The sequence below is a fragment of the Balaenoptera ricei genome, chromosome 15 (genome assembly GCF_028023285.1).
Source record: "Balaenoptera ricei isolate mBalRic1 chromosome 15, mBalRic1.hap2, whole genome shotgun sequence".
NCBI lineage: Eukaryota > Metazoa > Chordata > Mammalia > Artiodactyla > Balaenopteridae > Balaenoptera > Balaenoptera ricei.
In genome coordinates, this window is record NC_082653.1 from 29,282,378 (window position 1) to 29,304,871 (window position 22,494).

Below are 22,494 nucleotides of genomic sequence, written 5' to 3' on the forward strand. Positions count from 1 at the left end.
CTCACACACCTGGTCAACAGTTCTACCCCAAGCCCCTGTCCTCTGCAGACAGTGGTTTCTTCCCTGCACCATGAGGGTCAGGCTGTCCTCAGGCTGCCACTCTGCATTTCCACTCACTGGCCATGAGAAACGGGCAATCCCTGGCATGGGAGTCAGGGCTGGGACCACAGGAAGGGGATGAGAGGCCCGTCCTGAGGCCCTGGGCTTACCTGCAGTGAAGGAGTCTGTGGCTGGGTAAATTCACAAGGTCTCTCTGCAGCTCAGCCAGAGGTGAGGGGCTGCTCGGGGCATCAACTGCAACCCTGTCCAAAGTACAAGGCAAGGTGGCCTCGGTCAGGACAGGACAGGGTCACATCGAGGGTCACATCAAAGGTCAACCAGGCAGAGACCAGTTGGCGCATCTGCATCTCTGCCAGTCTGCTGCCCCTCCGTGTCTCTCTTATTCTCTCTTTCCCCCCGCCTCCTTCTCAGTCTCTCACTCCGTCTCTGTCTGTCTGCCCCTCCCTCTGCCCATCTCGGTGGTTCTCTCTCTGTCTGTGTGTGTGTGTGTGTATGTGTGTGTTTCTCCAAGGTCTTCATGATCTGTCCTTTCTGCCCAGCCCACACCTTGTTCAGAATCGAGGCCCCGGCTGCACCTCACTCCGAGCATCTACAGCACCTCTCACAGCATCTTCACCAGGCCCGTCCATCTTCCTCCTGTGTCCCCCTCCCTCCCAACCTCCTCTACTGGGAGTCCCTGTTCATGTGCCCCAGTCCTCTCCAATCTGGGGCTCAGGTCCCTCCCCACCACCAACCTCTAGGACCCCTTCCAGCTGTCCAGCCTGGGAGCCCTTGAGGCCCGACCTGGGTCCAGCCCCTGTGTGTCCCAGCATCCAGCCCGGTCCTGGCCTGAGGGAGCATTAGCAAGATCTGGTGGGAGTGAAGTTTGAGCAGCTGACCCTCCTCATTTATTCATTGTGTGATGACAGTAGCTTCCCCTGTGTCCAGCCTGGTGCTAAGTGACTTCTGCGTGTGACCTCATTTTCTTTTCAGAACACGCAGAGGCCTGGGCCTCTGGGTAGATGGCCTACCCATCTTGTAGATGAGGAAACTGATACTAAAGCAATGCATAAACTCAGGTCACGGGTGAATAAAAAGCGAGCCAGGTCTCAAACCAGTTCAGATGGCTCCAAAGACCAGACCCTTCTTTTTGACACTGTCCTGGCCTAGGCATGTTGTTTGTTCCTACTAGAGATCTGTGGAGACGGGGCCATACTAACTGACAGATGAGGAAACTGAGGCTCAGAGGGCAGTAAAGGGACCTGCCCAAACTAAAGGTGTCACGCAATACCTAGTGTGCAGTTATCGAGCATGCTCACAGGCCTCCCTGTGGGATCTTCACGGTCGCCTGAGTGATGGCCAAGGTCACACAGCAATAAGCCTTGTGCCGGGACTCACACCCAAGTCCTTGTACTTCACAAGTCCACGGCCTGGACAAGCCCCAACTGCTGAGTACTTTTCCAGGGCCTGCTTCCTGAGCCAGACCCAAAACAGAATCTAAGCTCCTTGTAGAGCCCCCCCGCACACCATGCTGCCACCGACCTCTGAGCCTTTGCCCAGGCTGCTCCCTCCTCAGGAACACTGTGCCCCTTTCTTTATTCCTGGTAAATTCAGATTTGAATTGAGAGCCCAGTTCAGACATGACTTCCAGAGCGGGCTCAAGTACTCAAACCTACTCTCTGCCACATTATTTAAGCTCTCTGTGCCTCACTTTCCTCTCTTGTATTAGGGTCTCAACGTTACAGGTTCATTGTGCAGGTTACATGTGATACACGTGCAAGGTGCTGAGTTCAGGTGTGGCTCATGGTGCAGGAAGTCAATGAAAACTTGTTGTTGATAAACACTTGAGAAAACCTACAGGATCACATAAGGATGAATAAGTAACTGGATTGTGTTTCCCTCCAGGAGTGGCAGGTGAGAACGAGCTGCAGGTGATTCAGCCTGAGCGGTCAGTTTCAGTTGCAGCAGGAGAGACGGCCACTCTGCACTGCAACGTGACCTCCCTGCTCCCCGTGGGGCCCGTCAATTGGTTCAGGGGCACAGGGCCAGGCCGAGAGTTAATCTACAGTCTCAAAGGAGGCGCCTTCCCTCGAGTAACAAATGTTTCAGATACTACAAGGAGAAACAACACGGACTTTTCCATCCGCATCCGTAACATCACCCCAGCAGACACCGGTATGTACTACTGTGTGAAGTTCCAGAGAGCAAGCCCTGACGTGGAGGTTAAGTCTGGACCAGGCACTCATCTCACTGTGAGTGGTGAGTATGGCCTGGGTCTCCTTTGTCCCCCTGGTCTGTGACAGCAAGTCAACAAGAATGCCCTCCACCCTTTGAGAAGAAAGAAAGAAAAAAAAAGAATCAAGTGCAGCAGTGGGTGCTTATATCATGATCTGATTTCACTCCCTTCTGCAGATCAGGGAAACTGAGGCCTGCAGAGGTCGTGCTACTTGCCAAAGGCCCCGCAACTGGTAAAGCTGGGAAAGTCTGGAACCCCAGTCTGCCTTGCTCCACAGCCCTTGCCTTTTCCCCCCCGTCCGGCCCTTTGGTTCCAGGGATGAGGGAACTGAAAGTCTGAGTGACTTGCCCCGTCACAGCCCAGGTATCACCTCCTGCCTCCAGAGAGTGCTCCCCTCCATGTGGCTGAGTCTTCTCTTTATTCAGCACCTATTGAGCACCTACTGTGTGCCAGGCCCTGCTCCAGATGTTGTGGAAGCAGCAGTGAACAAAGCAGACAAGGGCTCTTCTCCCATGAAACTTATGTTCTTTCCCCTTCCAAAGAGAAGTCTCTCCAGGGCAGGGTTTCTTTATTTCCTCTTCAGAATACATCACACTGAGAAGAAATTCCTAGAGGCACAGGTTCAGTGTTTACTCTGACGGCCCGGGCTAGAGGAGTTGCCCAGAGGTTGGGTGTTTCCTGGGGGTCTGTTGGGAAAACCCTCCTGTGATTCAGGGACCGACTCACACAGTCACTGAAGGCTCCCAGCAGAGCTGGGTCATCTCAGAATGTCCCTCCCCAGGGAAGAGGTTCCCCATGTGGGTGACTTAGGGGCTGCCCCATTGAGGCAGCAAAGGTGCTCATTTAGAGTTTTCTGACAAAGACCCTGGATCCTCTTTCTGACTCCTGAATCCTGGACTGTGACACAGGAGGGACCTTTAGACACCATCCAGTGCAACCCCCAACGTACATATGGGGAGCCTGAGGCCAAGACGTGACAGGGACCTAGGCCACAGCCACGTGGTCAGTGAGGGGATCCTCCCAGAACCCGATCTGATTCCTGGCCAGGCTCCCTCCTGCACCACCATTGGAACTGGTTTCATGGAAGAGCCTGGCACATAGAGGGGACAAGATAAAAGCTCCTTGAATTAGCCATTGAACAGGGAGCCTTTTCATAGGTTTCCCCAAGGTTCAGAATGCCCCTCACATTCAGGCCCTGAGGCCCAAGGTGACTGGGAACCTCTCCCTATTTTTAGCCACAAATCCCTCATTCCATATCAGCACCTGGAGCTGCCCAGTGTTTCAACAGCTGCAAAGCGCTCAGCATATGGAGACAGCGTCTGTCAGTCTTTTGTTGACAAATATCAAGTTGTTCCCAAACTTAGGATATTGGAACAGCACTGCAGTGGATAATCTTGTCCTGCATCACTCTACTCAAGTGGGAGATGCCCGCTGGAAGTGGCATTGCTAGATCATGGACTATGTGTATTTTAATTTGTGTGGATATTGCCAGATTTCCCTCCTAGATGTGGTAGCAATCGAATCTCCCCATTACCCCTGGACATAGGGAAGGTGCCTTTATCCTGACTTTGCAGCTATTACTAAACTTCCCAGATGGTGGTTCCCTTGCCCAGCCAATCACAGCTAGTAAGTGGCTCCTCCACCACCCAGACCAGCTGCCTGCCAGGAGGCGGCTCACCCTCCTCCCCAGGCCGCCTGCCCAGAGGATTCCCTGGATGAGAAGGGGGCGAGGGGAGGGGGCCAGGGAACAGCAGCCTGACAGACGCTGAATCTTCCTCATGGCCTTTGCTCCCTATGACCAGTGCTCAGAAGGAAGGGCTGTCTGTTTTCCCTTCTACAGATAAGGACACTGAGGCTCAGAAAGGGGTGTGGCTGGCGAGCAGGTAGGGGAGCCAAGACTGAACCCCCAGCACCCTGACTCACACCCTGCTCTCTGCACACCCCGCTGTGCTGGTCAAAGTGTAGAGAAAGCTTCAGCCCTCTCCTATAAAATCCTGTATTGTTCTGTTCTTCAGTAATAACTATGAGGAAAAGTCCTGTGTGAGAGGCAGGACTACCTTTACAACCAGATCAGACAGATACTACAGTGTCTCATGATGTCCTGAACATGTTCCTAAAAGACACTTAAAAGCACCAGGAATCGTTTTTCCACCATTGTTGTGATCTTGCTCCTTCACTAGGCCTCCTGCGGGAGCAGCTCCAGGAAGTATAGCGTGGACAGCACAGAGAGGGACAACTGCAATCCCAGCAGCACCATGCACGCCCATTCCTGGCTCTGCAGACTGAGGAGGAGGAGGGGGAGGTGTTCCCTAGCGGGTGCTGGGGCCCCTGCATGAGCAAGAGTTCATATTCTAGACTCAGGGGTCAGGAGCCCACGTCTTCCCTTGTAGCTACAGGGTCCCCAGGCCTGGGCACTCAGAAGCCACTCCTCCCTGTAGTTGCTTGAAGTCAAGAATCTCAGAGGGAAAAAAGGGGAGGGTGGTGGTCAGTGTGGGGGCTTGTGAAGGTGGGGCGCTTGCTCTGCTGATGGACATGAAAGCTTGGAGGTGACAGGAAATACTTCTGGGACATGGTGGGGGGCGGTGAGGAGACAGTCCCTTCATTTCTCTCAGCCTCAGTTTTCTCATCTGTAAAATGGTGATCATCATGTTCTCCTTTCAGGATAGTTGGAAGGATTTGAGGTGCTCTGTCTAAATCACCAGCACGGAGTAGGGGCCCCCCAGTCGAGGTGTTTTTTCAAGGCTGTGACCCAGTTCCCTGTACTGGGCCCCATTTGCTCACGTGTAGAAAGAGGATAATCACACAGCCTTTGCAGGATGTCCTGAGGGTACAATGACCTGGTGACAGGACAGCCCCTCAGGGAGTGATGGTGCTGGCCTCCCAGGCTGTGTGATCTTGGGCACGTCTCAGTTCCCTCTAGTCCTCAGTTTCCCCATCTGTGCAATGGTGGTAATCACGCTGCCTTTCAGGAGTCTTTGATGATGGAGAGGATCTAGGAAGCCCTGGAAGGAGTGGGCTGGGTGTCACTGAGCTCAGTGCACAGCGGTTGAGAGCATGGGCCGAGCCCCCACTGCCTGTGCCCCCATCCCAGCTCTGCCCCGTCCCGGCTCTGGGACCTCTGACGAGTCCCTCCCCACATTGGGGCTCGGGGTCCTCGTCCATCAGTGACAGCACTGCCCTCACAGAGCTGCTGCAGGGACTGAATGAGGGATGCATGTCAAGAGCTTAGAGCAGATCCTGGCACCCAGAACGTGTTCCACTAACGTGAGCTCTGATGTGCCGGAGCCAGAGGACCTCAGATGGGTTACTTTCCCTCCAGGACTAAGTACAGCTGGGGTTGGGGTGGGGCTGGGTGCCTTTCAACCTCAGCTGCTCATTGGAATCACCTGGGAGACAGTGAAGCGCTCCCCAGACCCTGTCCCCACCCTAGAAATTCTGATTTAATTGGCCAGATGTGGGCCTGGGCAGGTGAGTGTTTTAACTCCTGCAGAGGATGCTGGTGCCCAGCCAGGACAGAGGAGCCCTGATCTACATGTTCTCTGAGGTCACAGAGGGAAGGCTGTGGTTTTTCCCTGACAAAGGTGGGTCCCCCGTGGTGCCTGAGTTGTAAGAACAGTCCTTCCGGGTGTGGGTGCTTCAGAATAGCCCGTGACGGTGACAGCTCTTAGGAGGTCCAAAGAAGTCAGCCTGAGTGGAGAGGCAGAGACACCTCCCCAGTGAGCTCATCTGGGCTGAGAGGGGCTTCCTGCCCGCTCAGACCACCCTGTTCAGACCCGAGCTTTACCTCTGGGGAAACTTTCCCATATTTTAAACACGTGTGTGTGTGTCAACAGGTGCTAAAATCCCTGCAGACACTCCCTGCTCAGCCCAGAGCCCTCCTGCCTCAGTACACCACAGTGACACTGACCAAGTCTGTGTTCCCTCCTTTCAAAATGCTTCCAGCTTCTGTAAAGGGCTGACCTGCAGCAAAATGCCTATGATCCCTTGTGTGTTTTGAAAGCCAGTTCCCCTAAATTTTTCCCTGAGGGGATTATTTTTAAAAAGAGGGAGAGAATCATAATTTGGTGGTTTCCTACTCCTTTATTCATGTGGATTTTTCATGGCAACTGCAGGGAACAAGATTTGAGACTTTTCTTGTTTTTTCCATAATACTTTTGTTTTGCCTTCTTACTTAGAGAATAAATACATAGTTTCAGACCTAGGAATGACCAGATCTTATGATTAAGATGTTATTGTGTTATCGATTAAGCAGCTATATGCCAGGCTCTGTGTTTTACATACATCCTCACTCATCTTACCAGGTGGTGCTTTATCCACTTTGTCTAGAATCAGACGCTGAGGCTTAAGAATAAAGATCAGAGACCCTAAAATCAGTCAGTCCTGTGTGCAGTGAGATGAGCTCTGACCTTTCCTCGCTGGGTACCCTTGGCCAGCTGCATCCTCCCTGAGCCTCATCCCATAAATGGGGCCACTCTCAAGCCTCCCTCTCAGGATTTATGTGGGGAATGAGAGAGCTGAGGTTCCTAGAGGGATCAGCCCAGCATCAGGCTCCCAGAAACTCTCTATAAGTGCTAACTGATCACAGTATCTGCTCCCTTTAGTTACGTCCAGGATGCTGGTGTTTTTATGACTTGATTTATTCAAGTAACACCTCCTTACTATGTCCTCAAAATGTTTGATGAGTTTTAGGAAGCAAGTTAAATATTTACAAATGCAAATATTTATAATAGTTGCTGTCTGCCAACTTTTACAGGAGGTGTTACGTAATAACGAACAATTTGGAGACACCCTAGAGGGCCCTTCTACAGGGAGAAACTGCCCTCACTTTTGATTTGCTGATTTGTGTACATTTTCAGGACACAAGAGGTGCTTCTGCTGCTTCATAGGCCTATGTCTATGTCTCTTCTGATTTAATAACGATTAAGAAATTCACCACCTTTGGTTTCTTAGCACTCAGTGATCTTTGTTTCAACCTAAAACTGACCCAGGAGAAGAACCCAGATTCAGAAAAACACCCCTTTGCTCCCTTCCTTTCAAATTCAAGGATTGGCACATTAGTCCTACTGGAATATTTGTGGAAAGAATGAAAACTATGCAGTAAATTCATAGATACCTGAAGGGACAGCTCTGGATATAAATACAGTCTGGGTTAAAGAGAGATCTGTGTTTGTTTAATTTTGCGAATCATCTTGTGTTTTACTCATAGCAAAAATGCTCCCACTGCCTGATTTAACCCTCACTGCAGCCCAGGAAGGATAATGCTGTCCCCTTTCACAGACGAGGAGCTGGGAGGTGCCATGGCCACACCTCTCGTTGGATGGCCAGCCTGGTTCAGCTTTCATGTGGTCCCGCTATGACCCTGCTTCCCCTGCATTTACTTCTGTAAACACTTCTCTGAACTTACCTAAGTTTTCCACGGGGAGCCCAGCTAGGAACAGTTAACAGGAGAGTAAGACCAATCAGTACTTTTGTTCCTTTGCCCAAACTGGTGGGAAATCACCTGGCTGATGTAAGAAGGTGGACTTTGAACTCAGGCCTGGAATTCGATGTCAGCCCTGCCCCTGACTCAGAGTCACCTCTGGGAACCTGTGCGTCTCCTCTGTCAGATGAGCATGATGACACTGCCCTCCCAGAACTATTTGAAGAATTTAAAAAATAATATGTGTGGTGGTTCTTAACGGTGTCACATTTTTATCATTAGTGATGATAATTACAATCATGTCCATCATTTATAAATGTTCTTTTTGTAGCCAAACCCTCTCCTCCTGTGGTATCAGGCCCCGCAGTGAGGGTCACACCTGAGCAGACAGTGAGCTTCACCTGCAAATCCCACGGGTTCTCCCCCAGAAACATCTCCCTGAAATGGTTCAAAAATGGCAATGAGCTCTCAGCCTCCCAGACCAACGTGGAACCAGAGGGAAACAACGTTTCCTACAGCATCTCCAGCACAACCAAGGTGGTGCTGGCCCCGGGGGATGTTCGCTCCCAGGTCATCTGTGAGGTGACCCACATCACCCTGCAGGGAGACCCTCCTCTTCGTGGGACAGCCAACTTGTCTGAGACCATCCGAGGTAGATGCCCCTCACGCCAGCCTAAGCCTGCACCTACCCTCAAGGCCCCAGCCTGTTCCTCCTCCCTGCTTTTTGCTCCAGGCCTCAAATTGCCTAGAATCTACTTCCTGACAGTCCTGCCCCATCACCAGGCTCCTAGAGGAGCTGGTCACTCACTACTGTTTTAATGGCAGCTGCCAGGTGGACACCCATCATGTGCCAAGCACTGTGCTAAGTAGTTTCCTTTACTTTATCAATTGTTTCTCCAACTACTGAGCTCCTACTATAAGCCAGGCCCCTATGTGCTTGGGGATTTCATATATTTTGCTGCAGTTATTATATTCCAACTGCATGCCAGGGGCTGTGCTTGTAGATGGCACACATTATTAACCTAATAGGAGCCCAGTCCTTGAGCACCTACTGTGTGCCCTGCAGTGTGCTTATGCTTTCATTTATATGCAAAGAGACCCTCGGTGTTTGAGCACCTGCTGCATGCCTGACTCTGTCCTCTGGTGACTCCCTTGCTGTGCTGGAAGCTGTTATCCAGCCCCTCTCCTGTGACCTGCTGGTTCCATAAGGTCAGAGCTTCTGCCTATGCTGTTTCAGTTCCGCCTACCTTGATGATTACCCAACACCCCATGGCGGGGAACCAGGTGAATGTCACCTGCCAGGTGAGCAAGTTCTACCCCCAGCGCCTACAGCTGACCTGGTTGGAGAACGGAAATGTGTCCCGAATAGACATGGCCTCGACCCTCCTAGAGAACAAGGACGGGACCTTTAACCGGACGAGCTGGCTCCTGGTGAACTCATCTGCCCACAGGGAGGCTGTGCTGCTCACCTGCCAGGTGGAGCATGACGGACAGCCGGCGGTCACCAAAAACCATACGCTGGAGGCCTCTGCTCCCCAGAAGAACCAGGATGCAGACGAACGTCTGGGTGAGGCCTCCACTCCAACTGACCCAGTTCTTTACCTTTTTTTTAATATTAAAGGTAGTAATTCATGCTTTTTATAGAACAATCGAGAAGTGAATAGATGTAAAATAGAACTTTAGAGTGAGTTTCCACCCCCAAACCCCACACCCCCAGGAGTGACCACTTGTTAGAGTTTGGCATATTCTTTATAGATCTTTTGACATAAATATCCATGAAAGAAAGAAAGTAGGGAAGGAGAGAGATCGTCCTGTCCATAGCGTCCTGCCTCTTGCTTTCTTTCACTAACAGTAATTGTGTTCACCATTCCATGTCCGCCCACCTCCCTCCGGCTTGCTCTTTCTTACCTGGGCCTTGTCTCCCTGGCTGCCATTGCAAGGGTGCCCCACTGGGAGTAGGGATGGGAGCTTCAGTGTGTCTGCGGCTTATCTCAAGTAAAATCAATGCTGCACTAAATGTCCTTGTACATATTCTGTTACATGAGCAGCTATTTCTGTGGGACGATTCCCAGGAAACATTTCTAGGCCCATTTACGGTGATGGTGACGCTGCCACCCTTCTGGGAGAGTGAAAGGTGTCAGCCCCCATCCAACCTGTTGTCGATGTGTCTCCCTTCGTTCTTCAAAACGGCAGCACCTAGTTGGCGTTTTGGTACCACTGTGGAATGTTCCATCACCTGTACGCTTGTACGTAGCGACCCTTTGAATGGATTAGAATAGAGTCCATTTCCTTCCTTCGTGCATCCTTCAAGGGAACAGCTCTAAAGAAGCCTTGGGGCCTGTCACGGTGCCCTTTGGTGCCACCAATGGCTGGTTTTCACAGGATGAGCCCTGCCCTTGGAGACACGTTGTGTGGATCTACTCTGCCTGTCACAGTCTTGCTGGGGAGCTTAGACAAGTCAGTGCCCGTCTCTGGGCTGCTCCGCCTGCCCCTGGCAATGTTGAGGGAGGTGACCCTGGTGACCCCCCCCCCAGCTTTGAGTCTCAGCTGCTGGGACCATAGCTGTCGCAGCACTGTAGCTTCAGGGCTGGGTATGCAGTAGACACTCAAGAAATACTTTTAGAAAGGATGAAAGAGTGAGTTAGCTGGTTGATGTGCGAGCTGGTTTGGTTAGGTAATCCTCAGAGCTATCCAATGAGGTAGAGATTACTATTGGCCTCAGTAACATAAGCCAGTGTGTGAGGGGGGTTTAAATGACCTGCTCAAGGTCACACAACAAAGGGCATTGATTGGAACCCACGTGTCTGAGACCTGCTCCTGGCCTCCCACTGTGCCCTCATGTGGGATCCCCTGCCTGTGCCCGGCGCCACCCCTGCCCTGTCTCCGTGTCCCATGTCCTGGGTTCAGTGCTCCTAGGCCCAGGCCCTGGGCACGGACCAGGGCACAGCCTCGGGGCTCTGCATGTCCAGACGCACATCCGCCACTCCTCGCCACCCCTGCCCCCTGCGCTGTGTGATGCCCCAGCTACGATTAGGAGTTCCGGGCAGACCTGCGCCCCTGGGTGGCCGCTCCACGGCTCACTCAGATGAGGAGGAACATATGTCTGTTCCTCGGGAGGGAGATTCCCGCCCATGCCCTGCAGCTGGGCCTCTCCGAGGCTGATGGCAGCGTTTCCCCCCTGTTACCTCGGCACGGTTTTTGCACTGCCGGTGGGTAACCCATGAGGAGAGGTGTGTGCAGACCCATGGACGTGCCCATGTGGCCTGAAATGTCTGAGCCAGATGTTTTCAGTTAATGAAGCCTGCCTCGTGGTGAATAGGGGCAGTGGGTTTTCCTTTTTTTTTTTGTTTTAAATTTTCCTACAAGAAGCCTCTATTTTGTGTGGTCCTAGACAAGGCTGACAACTGGAACAGTATCTTCATCGTGGTGGGCGTAGTGTGTGCCCTGCTGGTGGCCCTGCTGATCACCGCCCTCTACCTCCTCCGAATCAGACAGAAGAAAGGTGGGTGCTTTCCTCAATTCCTCCTCATGAGTTTGCCCCTGGGCTGTCCTTCCCAGAGGGGGAGGCCTCACACAGTTTAAGCCATAAAGATGTCCAGTTACTCCCAGTAACAGGAAGTCCAAAGGTAACAGTGCCATGGCTGTGTGGGCCCCTCCCCAGGCTGGAATCTGAGTGGGTCAGCACCCCCGCAGCCATCACTGCTCCAGGCCTCACATCCTCACGGGACCACTACCAAGGTGGGAAGCAGGGAGATGCCAGGGTGGCAAGAGGGCCTCAGGGAGGAAACAGTGTTTCCCAGGAGCCCCGGGCAGACTTCTGCTTTCCCCTTACCTGTCTAAGTTACATGCCCAGCACCCTGGCAGGAGGCTAGAAGGGAGTGGGGATAATACCACAACTTACTTCTGAGGCCGTTGGGAGGATTAAATGGCTGACTGTGGGTACAGTGTTAATAAGATGCCCAGCACACAGCAAATGCTCAATAAATGTTAACTCCTGTCGTCAGTATTGTACATGAGCCTGGAAACATGAGCCATCTCCTTGGTAAGCTCCCTTCACTGTGGCAAGATGTGTGGCCTTTGACTGCAGCAGGAGGGTATAAGTTCAAATCCAGGACATTGTCCCCTTGTTTGCATGCTCATGCACGTGCGTGGGCAAGCACGTGTGTGTGTGTGTGTAGTTGTTACTGTGGCCAGACCTCTGACTTTGGAGTCAGACAAACTAGGGTTCCAGACCCTTGTTTTATGCTCTAAACAATTTGGCCTCCACGAGCCTCCATTTCCTCACCTATAAAATGGGTGTGGCAGTGCCTGCCTTGGAGGGTAGTTATGAAACAAATAAGCTCATGTGAAACAGCAGCTCTGACACAGTCTCAGACCTAAAAAGATACATGTTCTCCTTCCCACTCTTGAAGGAGACTATTTTAAGCCAGTGTTTCTGAAACTTTTTCGGCTACAAGTGATAGAAATACATTTCATGTCTCAACCCAATGCACACACACCCCATCTATAAAATTGGAACTCTGATATTTTCCTTTTTGTCATATTTTGTACTATATTCTTTTAAAAATGCTGGTTGTGACCCACCACATGCCGCAGCTTATAAAGTGTGGTCCTGAGCTGTGCTTCTGCGCCCAGACCTCCAGGCAGAGCTCAACAGGCATGTTGTGCATCAGCCACGCACCCCTCCTGCACCCCCTTTCCTCTGGTCCCCAAGTTTCCCTCCCCGCTGGGCTGGCTGGAGGGACTCAGCTCTGAGACACTGCCTGAGCCTCCAGCTCCCGTCCAGGAGGGCTGGCGTCAGGGCCCGCATATCTGGAATCCAGAAGAGGTTCTGCCAGATGATCTACAGGGTGGTTTCCCTGACATTCCTGGAGCCCCCGCACAGGAAGGACTCCTCCTCAGGTGGGGAAGCGGGTCTGTTGCCCACCAAGAGTGACAAGCCAGCCCTTGGATGGAGCGTTCACGGTGTCCACTAGTGTCCCAGTCCCCTTTGGAGCCTCATCCCTGGCCACCACGTCAGGCTCCGGCACATGTGAGCTCAGTACCATGGGCCTGGGCATCAGTGACCCAGCGTTCCGGAGGGGGGAGGGGGGTTGGGGAACTGCAGATGCTGGTGAAGGCCACTCAGCCCTGAGTGGTGCGTCTGCTTGTGTGCAGAGCCCAGCTCTCACACATAGGCTCTAGAGACAGTGACAACTGGCTCTCAGTCAGATCTTCTGATGTGCCAGGCACTGTTCACAGACCTAACCCCACTTTACAGATGAGGAAACTGAGGCATGGGAAAGTTATAAAACTTGCTCAGGGTCTCACAACTGGTGAGTGCTGAGGCCAGGATTCACACCTGGACAGTGGGTCTCCAGGGACTATGTTTGAGACCACTCTGCACTTCACCTCCATCCTAAGGAGACACCCCTTCTCCTTCATTGGTCCCTGGAGGTATCTGCCATCCTCTACCTCATACTCACAGTGAAATATCCTAATTTCAACTCTATCACTTACCAGTTGTGTGACCTTAGGGAGTCATCCAGTGTCCTTGGTGTAAAATGGAGATGATTGGTCCCGTCACTGGACTCCCTGAGATGACTCATGACCCAGCACTTGGCAACCCATCAGCCTCCATTCAAATGTTAGATGCTGAGCTGCAGCATCTAACTGGTGCCACTCACCTAAAAATCCAGTACCTGCCCAGGTACCAAGCGTTAATCTGGCAGTGAGAATTCTTGCATTGTGGCAGCCTCCAGCCTGTTAAAATGGGGTGCAGAGCACATTTGCCTGGGCGTGTTGCTTTTTAATTACGATTTTACAACAAAATGAGAGTCAAATGGTGGCTGAGCCCTAGTGGCTTCTCTGTGGGATGCCCCATATCACAGGCTTAAAATCTCTGAGCCAGATGGACCCTTTGTTTCCTCCCAAGATCCTTTTTTGGAAAGTGGTGAGATGAAAATGAGTGTCCAGCCCAACCCTGTGAGTTAGAGCACTGAAATCCAAGCTCAGAGAGGGGAAATGACCCACAGAGGGTCACACAACAAGTGAGTTGGTGGCAGAAGTGGGATTCACACTTACTCCCCTACCTAGCAGACCTGCTAAAACCTGTTCTCCAGCAGTAAAGGACCCTGATGGGGACCCAGGCTTGCTGTAGGATCTCTGGTAAGGTGTGTGATGCATGGAAGTGAGGCTCAGACAGAGGTAGGGCAGTTGACCTCTCCCAGGCTGAAGGCTGCTTTGGGATCTGACCTTTGGCAATTCCCAGAGATGGGAAAGCAGGAAGGCCCAGCTCACTCTTCCTCCATGGAAGATAATGGGCCGCCCACCCCAGTGGGGTGGACATGGGGTTTCCTGTGGTTTAGAGGTGATTTCAATTATTCCTCCCAACATCCTTTGAGGTAAACCTCTGTCTCCCCCTCTACACACACACACACACACACACACACACACACACACACACACACAAAGTTACGTGAGAAAAGTGTGTTTCTAGGTTAAATAACTGGCTTTTGTTTTTTCTCTCTTTCAGCCAAGGGCTCCACTTCTTCTACACGGTAAGTACATCACTGCGCTAGGGTGATTTTGTAGTTATTTTGTTGTTTGCCCCCAAAACTGCAAAGCATAATGCACACCCACTGACCCTCACTCCTGTCCCAGTCAACCTTTCTATTTCTTTCCTTTGTAAGCTCTTCTCACCAGGTCCATCTTTAATTACTATCTCAAATGAGGGGATTTGAGGGGATTTCTGCACACAGAGGCACTGATTTCTTGCTTGCTGTCCACAGACAGTGAGACCCTTATCAAATCCCATTTGGACTGTGGCAGAAACCTCCTGCACATTTTGCCCCCGAATCCAAATTGTATACTTTGCTCTTTCCTTCGTTCACTAAATATTCATTGAGTGCTTTGGCACAGACGGCCCTGGCAATGCTGGCATGAGTAGGATAGAAGCATCTGTGCCCTCCTGAAGCCCGTGACCTGGTCAGAAGCTAAGCCGATGACATTACATCACAGATGGTACATTAGTTTGTTGATTCACATTATCGGTGATTTTTGCTGAGTCTCTACTGTGCACCAGCTCTGTTCGGAGCACTCAGGATACAGCAGTGAACAAGAATCAGTCTGGGCCTTCGTGAGGCTCAGATGCCAGTGAGAGAAGCAGGCAGTAAGCCTGGAGGCAAAACAGTATAATGCCCTGTCAGGTGGTGACGAATCAAACACAGCAAGGGGATGGAGACTGGGGGGCAGGGAGGGCAGGGGCAGGGCCTCCTCTGAAGAGGACATATGAGCAGGGACCTGGAGCTGGGGACCTGTGAGGGGACACATGCTGGGCGAGAGAGCAGGCGAGGCAAAGGCCCGAGGTGGGCAGTGCCGGGAGGATGGGGGAGGCCAGCAGTTGGAGCAGAGGAGTGAAGGGACAGGAAGGGATGATGTCAGGAGGTGCAGGCCCACGTACCTTAGCTGTGGCCCATGCAGCAGATGGGTGACTAATCCAGACTTTGCAGCTTTGGGGAAGGCCCCCGACATTCACCCCAGCAGAGTAGAGGCAGCACCCCATCATCTACCACGTGAAGGTACCTGCATGGAAACATGAACGTCCACACCAAGGACGATAAATACAAACTATAAATAGCTTCATGTTGGTTCGGGACAGGTTTTGCCACCAAATGGGTTTTGCAAATCTTTTGATATTTTTAGAGCTTTGTGGATTTCAGAATTGCAAAGCAGAACTGAGGATCTGGAGGAAAAGCCAGGGGTCTAGGGCCTGTAGCTGTTAGGACTCAGGGTTTTACTCCCAGTTGGATGAGGAGGCTTAGGAGGGAGATGATCTGACTTTGTTTTAAAAGTATCACCCTGACCACTCTGTGTGGAGCAAGCTAAAGGAGGTGAGGGTGGAGGCAGAGAGGCCAGAGAAGAGGCTGCTGCAGTAGTCCAAGCAGATGATGGTGGCCTAGACCAGGGTGATGGGATGGGCTTAGAAATGGTCAGATTCCGGATATATTTCGGAGGTAGAGCCAAGAGAACTTGCTGATGGATTGTAGGGTCAAGAACAATACCAAGGTTAGGGGCATAGGGGTGCTGTGTCCTGTGTTGGGGACCACAGATGTAGGGGGCAAATACTAGGCACTGCGGTTGCACACAGCAAGAGCATCTGACCTGTCTGAAGGGCCCTGAGAAACACTATGTGTCCCTCCTGCCCCACAGCGGGAGTCTGTGGTGCCCTTGGGAGAGAGCCTTGCTTTCTGCTCTGACCTCCACAGGTGGCTTCCTGCTCTGAGCCCTGGCCAGCCTCCCGGCTTCCCCATCCCTGAACAAGCAGAGCCACCACTCCAGCAAAACCAGGCTCCTCACTGCCCCCAGGGAAACGTGCTTCCTGTTGCCGGGCCTTCACCTGTCACACTTCCCACCCAAGTACACTCTTCTCAAGGGCAAGGCTCAGCTTCCATCCTTTGCCTAAAACCCCTCAGTGGCTCCCTGTGGCTCTCGAGGTAGTCCAGATGCTCTCCTGAGGCCCTCAAGCCCCTCGTGGTCCAGCCCTGCTGCATTGGACAGTTTTACTTCCAGCCACTCCTGGAGCTCACATTCCGTGGCTCAGCCAACGCTGCCCCCCTTCACCTCCTCCCTCACGCTGCATCCTCGCTCTCCTCGCCCTGTGCGCTGGCCTCTCTGCCTGAGATGTGCTCCCCACCCCTGCTCCTGAACCACCCAGGGTCTGCACAGCTTCAGGGGGCGGCAGTCACGGCAGGCTCTGAACAGCGCCCCCTGGAGTTGTACCACATGGAAGCTAGTGTAGGCGCCCCTCCTTTTCCCTGGTTACCTCTTGCTCTTCCTTCTGGGCTCAGCAAGGGTGTTACCTCCTCCAGGGACAGAGGCCCCTCCTGGGAGCTCTCCTGATGCCCCTGGATGGACACCCCTGTGTGTCCAAGTTGTATCTGCACTTGTCCCCATAGTATAACCCACCCCTCTTGAAGGCAGGGATTACTTCCCTCACATTCACTGCTAATTGCTGCTGAACTTGGCACCATGCCCAGAATGGAATAGGTGCTCAGTAATGGTTTGTTGAATAAATGAATGAGCAAATGACATCCGAAACCACCACAGCAATCCCCGATCTCTAACTTCCTGAATCCCTAAAACTCTCCCTGTCAGTGGCTTCACAGCCCCAAATATGGAAGGATCTCTCTTTTTTGTTTTGTTTTCATTGTTGTCACTATTTTTTACATGTCATCTCCTCAGTTAGACAATACATTTCTGGAAGAAAAGGGGTGTGGCAATAATAATAATGACAACAGCATCAGCGGCTAACATTTATTGAGCATTCACTGTGTTCCAGGCACAGACCTATGATTTTACCTATATTAGCCCATTGATGATTTAATTATTGCAAAAATCCTATGATTTACTATTGTCCCAGTTTAATTCAACAGAGGTTCTCAAACTTGAGTGTGTAGCAGAATTCCCTGGAGGGCTTGTTAAAATGCAGATTACTGGCCCCGCCCCCTGAGTTTCTGATGCGGAATTTGTATTTCTAACAAGTTCTCAGGTGGCACTGGTGCTGCTGCTTCCGAGCTGGACTTTGAGAACCCCTGCTCTAGAAGCTTATTATTGTCCCTATGTTGTGGTTGAGGAAACTGAGGCTCAGAGAAGTCTTGTGACCTTCCCAAGGTCCCACAGTTAGTAAGTGCTGAACCACGAGTCAACCCAGATTTCTCTGACGCGGAAGCTGAGGCTTTTCATCACTGATGCAGTGCCTTTTGCTGCCTGTTTCTTCTTCCCCAGAGAAGCCAGCCGTTTTCTGCCTGTTTTTTATTTTTCCAGCATGAGCCTACCGAGGGAGCCGTGAGATCACTTGCTCCCTTTCATCTCTCTAAGCCAAAGCGTTAGCTAGTGAGCGGTAATGGCGCTTTCCCATGCAGCCGCCAGCTTCAGCTAGGCTGACTGGGGTCAGACGCTTGCCAGAGGACATTGGCATGGGTAACAGCCCAGCACCCCGGGAGGGGGCGGGGCAGGGGAGGGGGCAATGCCGCCACTTTGAGCTCAAAGGGCCCATCAGGTTGCAGGGCCAGTGGGGGGACTGGCTATTTCTAACTCCCTAGGTTAGGAACGTACAGGAGAACGTTGTAATCTTCCCCAGCTCATGAGAGAAAAATGTGGCTCTGCTCCCTTAATTGGGCACTGGGGTTCATTCGGTCGGCCATTTGGTCACTTGTCAGACATTCACTGAATTTATTCTTGGAATATTTAAGGCTTCCCTGACTCTTTCATTTATTCATCTGGATTGAGCGCCAGGCCTTAAGCTGGGGGATTGCAAAGAGGAGCAAAAAAGACACTAGCCCTGGTCTCGTGTCACTTTTGATCCCATGGGAGAGATGTTCATTCATTCAGTCATTCATTCAACAAACATCTATGGCATGCTAACGGTGCACCGGCCCATTACTAGGTGTCAGGGCTCCGGTGGTGAATGACACGGGCCTAGTCCCTGCCCACATAGAGCTCGTGGTCCACAGGGAGGCAAGTTACCAAACAAGCTAGGAGGTTAATACACGACGTGCTGCAGGCACTGACTAAATAACACAAAGTCAGGCGCAGAGCAGAGGTTGTGGGGGCAGGGGCTGGGTGTGCGGTCGGCGGTCAGGGAAGGCCACCTAAGGAGGGGACATTTAGGAGACAGCTGAGGGGCGAGAAGTCTCTAGCCATGGGAATATCGGGGGCAAGAGTGGACCAGGCAGAGGGAATGGCCACTGCCAAGACCCCGAGGCAGGAGCAGTTGGACGTGTTCACAGACCGTGGAGGAGGCAAGGGGGCCAGAGCTGAGTGATCGAGGGTGGAGACAGAGGACTAGAGCGTTTGGTGGGGGCACATCACGCAGGCCAGGCAGTCAGGACTCGGAGATGGATTTCACTGCGTGGTGGGAAGGAGTTGAGGGTTTTAAGCAGAAAAATGATATGACATCGCAGATGCATTTTACAAGTGGGGAGTGGAGTGCAGGCAGAGCAGAAATAGAGCAGAGACGCCAGAGGCTCCTCAGAAATTTTAAACCTGGATGGTGGTGATGACGGAGTGGAGGGGTTCGATATGTACTTTGGAGGCAGAGTCGACAAACCTTGCAGTGGATTAGACACAGGTTTTAAAGGAGGAGGGAGGAGAATCAGGGGTGATTCCCACTTCCTTAGCCGAGCACAGGGATGAGTAACAGCAATGCCATTCACTGAGACATGAGGGACCAGAGGAGAGACAGACATGAAAAAATGGATAACTGCTTCTGGTCTGTAATAATTGCTCTGAGAGAGGAGCCCCAGTGTTCTGAGAATGGAGTTTGGGATTCAGTGAAGATTTCCCTGAGAAAGAACTATTTGAAACAGCCCTGAGGGAAGAGAAGGAGTGAATCAGATGAAGAGGCAAGGAGGAATGAGTGTGCAAAGGCCCTGGGGCAGCCTGATTGTCATTCATTCCAAGTCAGTTTTGAGCACCCATACCTATGTGGTGAAGAAGCATGGCAGACAGCCAGACACACAAGCCAGATGGGAAAATATGCCAGAAGTTTGAAATTGTCACGGAGCGGCAGCCCAGCCAGCCCAGCACTGTCAGAACCTTCCCAAGGAAGTGACAACGTAGTTGAGTCTTGAAGGATGAACAAAGGTTAACCAAGAGGAAAGGTGGTTGAGGGGGTTCTTCAAGGCTGTTGTTGACATGTAAAGTGGGCCTCATCAAGTAGCCCTTGAGAAATATTGGGTGAGTGAGTAAGTGGTTGAATGAGGGAGAGGGAGTGAATGACCCCTAGGGAGGTCAGCCAGGGACAGACTGCACAGGGCTTACGAGCAGGGCGAGGCATTGGACTTGAACCAAAGGCAGTGGGAAGCCAGACCCGTTGGAAGCAGGAGGGGTATGGATGGAGCTGAGTGAGTGATGGTCCTCTCCAGACGATGTCCCTGCTCCTGGAGGGCCGTTGCTGTGGCCACGTGGGGCCCGTCCTGCCCCAGAACTGCTTTCTGAGCCAAGCGCTCATGCCAAATCCATTAATAACCCCACTGCCAAGCCCCATTGCTCATTTCTGACATGATCCAGGCTAACATCCCCAGACTGGCCAGCTTGAGAATTTACACAACTCCTGCAGAACTAGTGGCTCTGGTTTGCTCACCACCTTGACTGTGACCCTGCAGTGAGCCAAGCCACAGCCTCCAATTACAGAATCAAGTGCTTGAAGAGCTTCTTTGATTAACCAGAACACTTGGTCCTTCTCTTTTCCTTTCTTAATGGTGACTTAGATGTGTATAATATAGAACATTGGGAAAACATGGGAAACTAAAAAGAAGAAAAAATACCACCCAAAGACCCCTGCTGTTAGCATTTTACTATGTTTCCTTCCAGTGTTATCCACACATTTTTCATAATTGAAATCATTCCACAGAGAATTTTGCTTTTATACTTATCATTTTAATGTAATCATTTGTAATTTAAAAAAAAAAAAAAACTTCCTCATAAACCTTTTAAGTCTTTATCTACAAATCTATCCTAATTTCCTTAACCAGTCCTAGTTGGTGGAGCTGTGAGGCGTAAACCTTCCTCCCCCATCTCATTCTGTGGTAAATGCCTCTGTGCATAAAGCTTTTTCTATATTTTGAATCCCACCCCCCAACCCGGCCAAGTGTGCGATTATGAGTCAAAAGATGAGGACAACTTCCAAGCTCTTGACTTTGCCAAGCGGCTTCCAGAAAACGTTGTGCCGGTCGGCCCCTCCCACCAGCAGTGTGTGAACCTGCCAGTTTCACTGCACCTTCCCCAGCACCAAGTATTATAATTTTTAAAGATCCTTGATGATAAAGTAGGTTAAACAAAAAAAGGTAGTGCATTGCTGAAAAGCCCTTTGGTCCAAACATGTGATAAGCAGTTGTGTTTCTGTTGGGAATCGCTCATCCATGTCCTCCACCCATATAGGAAGTGGAACCTAAATGTTATTCTTATCCATTTGCATGAGCACTGGAGATAGTGAGGGTATTTTTATCTGTGCGTCTCTTTCCTTTTTAGGTTGCATGAGCCCGAGAAGAACACTAGAGAAACAACCCAGGTACGGTGCTTGGTGAGATGCCCTTCCTGGGAAACAGGAACAGGCTGGGACAGACTCTCCCAGCTGGAGCAGCGGGAGGGGGGACTCAGGAAAGCAAGGATCCTCCACCCCTGGCACCCGCCCACCCTGGTGAAGGAGTCTTAATTTAGAACAGGATCTGCAACTCCTGTCGATGCAAGGAAATCATACCACCGAGAGTCTGTCCCCGCCTGTCTGACTCAGTGCCAAACACTGCACAGCTTAGAAGGGCACCGTCCACCATGTGTTCTGTCTAAACGGTGCCCTGGAGTCGGGCTTAGTGTTCATCACGCCATCCAGCCTCCGTGCACGTGCCTAGCCAGTCCTTCCACCAGGGGCACCCTTGCAGCCCTGTGCCTCTCACACGGGGTAACACGCAGCACTGCGCTACCTTTGCTGATGGGAAGACCCCATGTCATTAATGACCTCATGCAAGGGCACACTCCCTTGAGCTGGCACTTTCGCCCCAGCATCACTGCGAGAATTTCAAGGCACCATGGCTGGCCTGTTTCCGAGAACTCTGGCCCTGTCTGCACCGGCTGACGCTGTCGGACCTTGGAGGCAGAGGGCTCCTCTGAGCCTTGTAAGGAGACAGGCCCTACCCTGAACCTGGAATGAGAACATGGCAGCTGTCCTTGACATTTCCCTGGCAGTTGTCATCGTCATATCTGTAGTCTGTTGAAGAGAGTCAGGGCTGGTGAGAGGCATGGTGCTTCTAGGCCAAAACTCTCCTGACACAGCACAGCCCCACCCCGCCCTTCCTGCCTCCAGCGGGTCCTGGGCATGAGCTCAGGTGGTGATTAGAAATCCAAGACCATTTCCAGTCATGGGACAGGAAGGCCTTCTCCCCCGTCATTTTACTTTCTGGGACTTTCAAAGTCGAAGTTCTTTCTGGAACTTTGCAGGGAAAGAATGACGGCGAAAAGAACACTGAAACTTGTACAGAATTCACAGTCAGTTGGGACTTCTGAGCACCTACTATGTGCCAGGCCCTGGGCAGTGAGCAAGGCTCTTGTGGAGCTTGCAGCCCTGTGACTAGGACTCCCAGTGCTGTGGGCCGTCGGACCACAGCTTTAGAGGCCAGCAGACCTTGGCTCTTTTCTAGCTGTGTGACTTTGACCCAATTATTTAACTTCTCTGGCTCTCAGATTCTTCACCGTAAAATAGAGTAAATAATTCCTACCAAGCAGGGTTGTGATAGGGCCTAAATCGGGTGATCCACGTGAGAGCAGGGCGCCTGTCAGCTGTTGGGGACTGAGGTTATTTTTGTGCATCAGGTAGGATCATGGGTGTTGGTAGCTCCCCTCCACTTCTACAACGCAGGTGCCAGGCACAGAAGGAGCAAAGTATGTCATGCATGATGGGTAATTTCAAGGTGGCAGTTGTGGGTAATAAGATGAGCATGTGGGAGAGGTTCAGGTTTGCCAGGTGGCAGATGACAGCTGACACGTGCTGAACATATGTGCACTTGACACGAGCCAGGCTCCGTCCTAAGAGCTTTACCTGGACCATCTCATTGGATCCTCCCAGTGACCCTGGCAATAGATACTATTATTAGACCCACTTTACAGATAGGGAAACCAAGGCCTAGAGAGGCTAAGTGAACTGCCCAGTCCCTTAGCCAGAGAGAGCAGAACCAGGATTCACACTCCGACTTCTGCCTACAGAACATTTACCTCCTGTTCACTGCTGGCCTCATTCTCACACACCCCTGTCTTCTGTCCCCCAGTC

The 22,494-nt window shown here is 51.7% G+C and overlaps 1 protein-coding gene across 3 annotated transcripts in view; it reads left to right on the forward strand.

Annotated features, from left to right (window-relative positions):
* Positions 1-22,494, forward strand: part of SIRPA (signal regulatory protein alpha) — a 42,839-nt gene that overhangs the window by 17,188 nt on the left and 3,157 nt on the right. For 2 of the 3 annotated variants that reach the window (XM_059896653.1, XM_059896654.1), the window contains exons 3-8: positions 1,945-2,298; positions 8,026-8,346; positions 8,932-9,261; positions 11,086-11,196; positions 14,209-14,233; positions 20,706-20,745. In XM_059896653.1, coding sequence (XP_059752636.1) covers positions 1,945-2,298; positions 8,026-8,346; positions 8,932-9,261; positions 11,086-11,196; positions 14,209-14,233; positions 20,706-20,745 — 1,181 coding nt within the window. The remainder of the gene's footprint in view (positions 1-1,944; positions 2,299-8,025; positions 8,347-8,931; positions 9,262-11,085; positions 11,197-14,208; positions 14,234-20,705; positions 20,746-22,494) is intronic. The other variant, XM_059896655.1, reaches the window with a different exon arrangement.